Here is a 6128-nt window from a genome sequence, read left to right as displayed (position 1 = left end):
TTGTTTTGTGTCCATTTTTAACACTATAGAAATGTTAAATTATGTATTTCTGTAAAGAAAAGTTGAAAGTGACAACATGTTTCATGGCAGGACTTTGGTCTCTGAGTCAGGAGATCTGGGTTCTGTCCCTGGCCTTGCTGTGTGACACCAGCCAGGTCACTTCCACTTGCTGTGCTTCTCCTCCTCTCTCGCCTGACACCTGAGATTTTCCTTCACTGGGATGCTGTGGTGTAGGGCACAAAGGGAGCCGGATCTTGGGCACTATCCCAGCCCTTGCTGCAGAGCACTAGGAGGTATTGCAGTGATGGGAAGGCTGCTGCATGTCTTGGCTGACTTTTCCTGCTTTTACAAGAAGTGTTGGATGTGCAATTTTAGCACTGCGGTAATGTGGGATATTGATATGGGGTTAAAGAAATAAGAAGTTTAACTTCTAATCTCCTTTAGCTGTGGAAAGTCCTGGAATGCTCCTGCCCTGTGTAACAGCAACCCTGTTGAGATTTCTGGTTGGGGCATATAGAAATATTTGGAATGTTACAGGTATGAAAAAGCCATAGATGTTGTCTAGCCACACTTAATCAACAGGCAACTGGTGCCATAATTAGCTGCTGGACTCTTGGTTCTCTCTCTTTATTGCAGCTGAAATGTCTTTTGACTGCTTGGGGAGGTGATTCTGTAGCACATACCCCTGGTACGAGAAATACTTCAGGTGTTTTGTCCTTGGTGATCTGGACGAGCGGCATTCTGGGACTATTCTGCCAGCCCAAAAATATCTGGGGAAGAATGGGATGACAAATTCATTACAAATAGCTTATCTTGGTTCTTCTGCTCTTTGTCCTGCCTCCCACCCTGTGTCTAATGCATCCTTGGAATGCACCCCATTCCTTGGCTGTGTAGCTGCCACGGTGCCCGAGCAGCGGACGGTGACGCTGGACGTGGATGTGAACAACCGCACAGACCGGCTGGAGTGGTGCAGTTGTTATTACCATGGCAATTTCTCCCTGAATGCTGCCTTTGAAATCAAGCTGCACTGGATGGCAGTGACTGCAGCTGTGCTCTTTGAGATGGTGAGAGTCCTTGTGCTCTGGATGGCCACAGAAACGCCCGGCTGGCCTCTGTATCCCTTAAACAACTGGGGGCATTGTCGTGGGAAGTGTTAGGAGAGAGCCAGTGGGCTGGATCTGCCCTTATTTCCATAAGTAATTTTCCTGGTGGTTGTAGGCATTGCTGCATCTGGTCAATGTTTATCACACTGTCTGTAGTCCTTCTGTCTGCAGGGCAGTGCTCTGCTGTTAGTGGGTTTCATGCACAGTATGCAGAGATCAGCACAGGTCAAGGTGATAAATTTAAGTCCCCCTTAGGCAAATTTTAAGCCCTGATCTGGGTCTTTGGAAAAGAATCTGTTTCACATTGCATTCCTTCTATCCCCAAACCTTAAAACTTTAAATCTCGCTGGAATTGCTTTCATAACAAGGCTTTTCCAAGCAATGTGTTCTTCCTGTTCAGCAATGCTTTTTAGCTTTTTTTTTTAACTTTCTGAAAACATTTTGAACTGAAAATATAAGTGGTTTGTTTCACTTTTTAATTTTCAGACATTTTTTCCCCTTTTGTAGCTTCTGTAAAACTCAAATTATTTAACACCAGGTTTTACCCCACCCAGCCAGACAGCACTAGGTAATTGGTTTTGCTTTTATTTAAAATCAATTGCACTGTTCCAGTAAAGCAGCAGTGTTTAGCCACTGGTGATAAGTAGGCTGAATCAGTTCCTGAAAAATGTCCTATTTTAAAGTGCTTTCTGATTGATGTGGCACTTCAGAAAAAGGAAAGCCTGATGCCTTGTGCTTGCACTGCTTCGCTTGCAAGGACGTTGGTGTGCTTGCCACACGGAGCGAGCTGAGCCTGGGGAGGGCTGAGCATGTCTGATCTATTCCTGGGGAACGAGCTGCTCTCCTGCACAGAAGTGCCCCTCCTCAGATGACATATGTTGTATGATTCATTGTTTGAATTTTTTGTCAGGTTCAGGGTTGGCACCGGAAAGCCACCTCCTGTGGGTTCCTGCTCGTCCCAGTCTTGGAAGGCCCCTTTGCTTTGCCCAGTTACTTGTACGGAGACCCACTGCGGGCTCAGCTCTTCATCCCCCTCAACGTGAGCTGCCTGCTGAAGGAGGGCAGTGAGCATCTGTTTGATGGTAAGAAACGGTCCTTGTTTTACCCCAGGCAGGTCACTGCTGGCACGTGGCTGACACAAAAGACCTCATTTACCATCCAGGCATTAGGTGGCTGAGGGACTTGTTTTTGCAGTTCAGCAGCCCCCTGAGGAAGGTGGTGCTGGAGGAGGCTGTGCTGGCAGCATAGTCAGCGTGAACAGGGTGAGGTGGGCAGCAAGAAACACCAACACACAGGAAGGGTGGTCTCCCTAGTGATCTTTAACATTTCACACCCTTACAGAGCCCATGGCAAGTGGCTGTTCCTTTGACAGACTCTGAGTCTGTTTTGCTGGTAGACCCACAGCTGCTCTGCATTTGTATCCTGTGTTTGTTTATTCTCCCCCTCAGTGAGATTAGGCTTTCACCACTGCCATCCTTTTTTTGTTGTTGCCATGGTTACATTCATGGTTAGAGTGTTTGCACATGAGATTAAGCTCTAGAAACTGCAATCTCCTTTTCTGCAGTGTGACCTCGCCCTTCCCACTGACAGTGTTGTGGTAAGTCTCAGGTGGAAACTCAAAGATCAGAGAACTCTGTCCCATGCAGAGAGAGGCAAAATGGCATCATGAGAAGGGACAATTAGCAACAGGCTCTGTTTTATTTTCATTATTTATTATTTTCATTAATCCTTGACCCAGTGTGCAGGTGTAAATGTAAAACAAATGTGACAAATCCATATGCTGCGAGGTCACCACAGCCCCACTGACTGAACTAAGTATTTTCATAGCACTCTGACACACAGCAGCCCACTCTCCTTCCTTGTCCCCTCCCACACACACCTTTATGTTCCTCTCCTTCATCTCAAGAGACACAAAATATGAATTCAGGGATGAGCGTGCAAGACACATCTCTAATAAGATGGCATTCAAGGGACAGCTGACAGAAAAAAATTGGGACTAAAAGAAATGGCTAGGGGGGAAAAAAAGTGCACAGAGGTCTTCTGAGGAAAACTGAAGTCTTGAAAAGGAAGGAAATAAAGTAGCTTTACTAGATACTTGTTACATTTTGTGTGTTTCAGGCTTCGAACCCGAAACATACTGGGACCGAATGCACCTGCTCCAGGAGGCAATAGCACACAGGTATGGCCAGAGTGGTTTGTGTCTCCCTGGGTAATGTGGAATGAAGATCTGTGCCAGACAGTCACTCCTGCGTCCCGTGGGGTCTGCGCTCTCTGCCTCTCTGAAGTCTGCTCACAGACTATTAGACTAAAATACAGCCCCCATGCCTGGAGCTGGTTCTGGGGGTGCAAGGGGCAGGTTTCAGCCTGTCACTCCTTAGGAAAACTCCTCTGAGGGAGAGCATTGCCTTTGGAAAGTGCCCTGTTATTCTAAGTTAGAAGCAGATAGATTGTAAATAGATTCTTCCAGAGAAGGGACAGTTATTTCCTCCATATGGACTTAACACTGTCTTGAACTGGATGCCAACCAATGCTTGACAATAGGCAGGAGCCTGGGATGGAGCTGTACATAGGAGGTTGGGCTGAGTTTAAGAAGGAGTTGTTGGAAACTCTGAATACTTTCTAGCCTTTGTGTGGTTGAACTTCCAGTTTGTTTCATGGTGTTGCTGCCAAGGTGTTTTTCGTGACAGAGAAACTGCCTTCTTTAATGGACTTTAGCTTGGAAACCAGCTTTCATTAGTTTAGAAATGAGCAGAGGAACAAGTATCCTACAAACAGCAGAGAACTGTCAGGTGAGCTGCTTGAATTCTGCGTGGGAGAATGCCCAGCATGAAAAAAATGATGTTGCAGCTTAAACATACCCAAGGAATGTCTGTCTTCTCTCCTTCTTCCCTCCCTCGTGTGCAGCTGCCCCGTTTTGTCAGAGGCTGCTTGGAGCTGCTGCTGCTCCTGTGTCCTGCACAGGCTGGGACAGGTCACAGGCTTTCACTCTGTGCCTGGCAGGGCCAGAGGATACTTGGAGAAGCTCAGCTCTCTTCATCCCTTTTCCTCTTGCCTTCAGGCCATAAGAGGAGGGAGCCTTTGTCATAGTGGAAGGATTTTCCCTGGTGCCCCTGCCTTGGACTGAGGAACCCTACCTGGAGTGGCTCTTTTTATTTTTATTTTTTTTTTTTAATTCCTATGGTCTCTCTTTCTTCAGATTTGGATTTGTGCAAGATAAATACTCAGCCTCTGCATTCAACTTCCCAGCAGAGAACAAGCCCCAGTATATCCATGTCACAGGTGAGAGATAATTGGGAGGCACTGGAGCGAGGAGGAGGTTTTTACAAACAAAAGAACCATTTTACCTACAGTTTGTGTTTTGTGTCAGTGATGTTGGTCCTGTTTTGTCCCAAGACAGATGACATGTAGGTGTGTCAGCCAAAACAAACCAGAAAACTGGAGGGGCAGTGGGAAAAGCACAAAGTGTTGCTGCTGGTCAATGGTGCTGGTTTGAAATCTTGCTTTATGATGTCTCTAAAACTTTTCTTTTCAGGAGATGGAGAAATTAAAAAAAAATAAGGCAGAGCTTATTCCAAGGTCAGTGTAAATAAATGTGTACCCAGAGGCTAGAAAGAGGAAGAGGTTTGGGACAAGTCAGTGCTCTGTTCTTGTGCTTAAGGTCAGTTGTAGATGCATCTCTACCCACAGACACTGTGAGGGAGACAGATAAAGCATTTAGGATCCACCTGCTTTCATTATTACTCTTCATAAATGTTGATGGTCTATCAGCACTTCTAACCACGCTCCATGCATGGCATATTGCAGTAGGATGGATCCACAGTGTTCCCAGCGGTTGCTGAGACATGAAAGCAATGACAGGAAGAGAGCTTTTGGAAAATTGCAGAAGAGAATGGCAGTTGATGGGAAGTTAGAAAGATGGATCAGAGCCTACAGCTTTGCTTCCTTCCCTGCCTGCAGGGGAAAGGCAGACTGAGAGTGCTCTCTCCCAGTGTAACACGCAGGAAGAAGCAGCGAAGGAGGAAAATTGTATCCCATTTTCTCTTGCTGAAAGGCAATCAAATGACACTCAGGCCAGTTTCCTTTTCAGAATTTAATGAGCCAGCCCCCAGTTGCAGGGACATGAGCCTGCCTCAGACTGAAGCCCTCCTGTCTCCTCCAGGGACGGTGTTTCTGCAGCTGCCGTATTCCAAGCGGAAGTTCTCCTGTGGGCAGCAGCGGCGCCGGCGCAACTCCACCAGCTCCACCAACCAGAACATGTTCTGTGAGGAGCGAATCGGCTACAACTGGGCCTACAACACCATGCTCACCAAAACCTGGCGCTCCAGCGCCACCGGGGACGACAAGTTCGCCGACCGGCTGCTGAAGGACTTCACTGACTTCTGCTGGAACAAGGACAGCCGGCTGGTTCTCTTCTGGACTGACTGTCTGGACAAGATGCACGCCAGTGCTCCGTGAGATAGGGCTGCATTGGATCTCTTAGGGAGACAGCTAAAGCTTTACCTTGTGGCAAGGATGTAGAAGTGAAGGATGAGTGAAAAGAGCCTCTCTGTTGGATTCATCTTGAGGCTCCAAGAGGACCTGAGCAATATTGCTGTTGATATTCAACAGAATTTGATTAAGTGCTTGGAAAAAAAATGAATCTGAGCTCTTGGCTTGCCAATATCTATCACCTGACTTCAGCTTGGTTTTAAGTAGCTGCAGTCCTTGATTGCCAAAACTTCAGTTAGAGCAGAGGTAAAAAGGAGGGAGGGTGCAAATGGTTTTCAAGGGCAGTTGGATTCAGCCCAGTGTGATGGTGGAGGCTTCCTGTCAGTGAAAATGATGGGTGCCCTTGGCATCTGCTGTGCCTGGCAGCAGCCTGCCCCTGCCCCTCCTGAGGTGTACCTGATTGTGTGAATATGTAAGATAAATGTGAGAGATGCTTGTTACATTTCATACATGTAAATAAGTAAAAATGCAGAAAAGCAAGTGCCCTGATGTTTTGTTGTAACTCCACAGACAGCAGTACAGAATCGGTGAGTGAAA

At 46.8% G+C, this 6128-nt stretch overlaps 1 protein-coding gene across 7 annotated transcripts in view; it reads left to right on the top strand.

The window, feature by feature from the left end:
* The window catches only part of DEPDC5 (DEP domain containing 5), a 48957-nt gene extending 42886 nt beyond the window's left edge, over positions 1 to 6071 (top strand). For 6 of the 7 annotated variants that reach the window (XM_027696807.1, XM_027696804.1, XM_027696806.1 and 3 more), the window contains 5 exons: positions 895 to 1064; positions 2014 to 2185; positions 3222 to 3282; positions 4300 to 4382; positions 5263 to 6071. In XM_027696807.1, the coding sequence (XP_027552608.1) occupies positions 895 to 1064; positions 2014 to 2185; positions 3222 to 3282; positions 4300 to 4382; positions 5263 to 5558 (782 nt within the window). In that variant the 3' untranslated portion in view covers positions 5559 to 6071. Of the gene's footprint in view, positions 1 to 894; positions 1065 to 2013; positions 2186 to 3221; positions 3283 to 4299; positions 4383 to 4907; positions 5238 to 5262 lie in introns of those variants that run through there. The other variant, XM_027696808.1, reaches the window with a different exon arrangement.
* Positions 6072 to 6128: the final 57 nt, after the last annotated feature.

The sequence above is a fragment of the Neopelma chrysocephalum genome, unplaced genomic scaffold (genome assembly GCF_003984885.1).
Source record: "Neopelma chrysocephalum unplaced genomic scaffold, ASM398488v2 Primary Assembly neopelma1_116, whole genome shotgun sequence".
Classification (NCBI taxonomy): Eukaryota; Metazoa; Chordata; class Aves; order Passeriformes; family Pipridae; genus Neopelma; species Neopelma chrysocephalum.
Note: the sequence above shows the minus strand (reverse complement) of the source record. Positions and strands in the feature narration are given on the sequence as shown.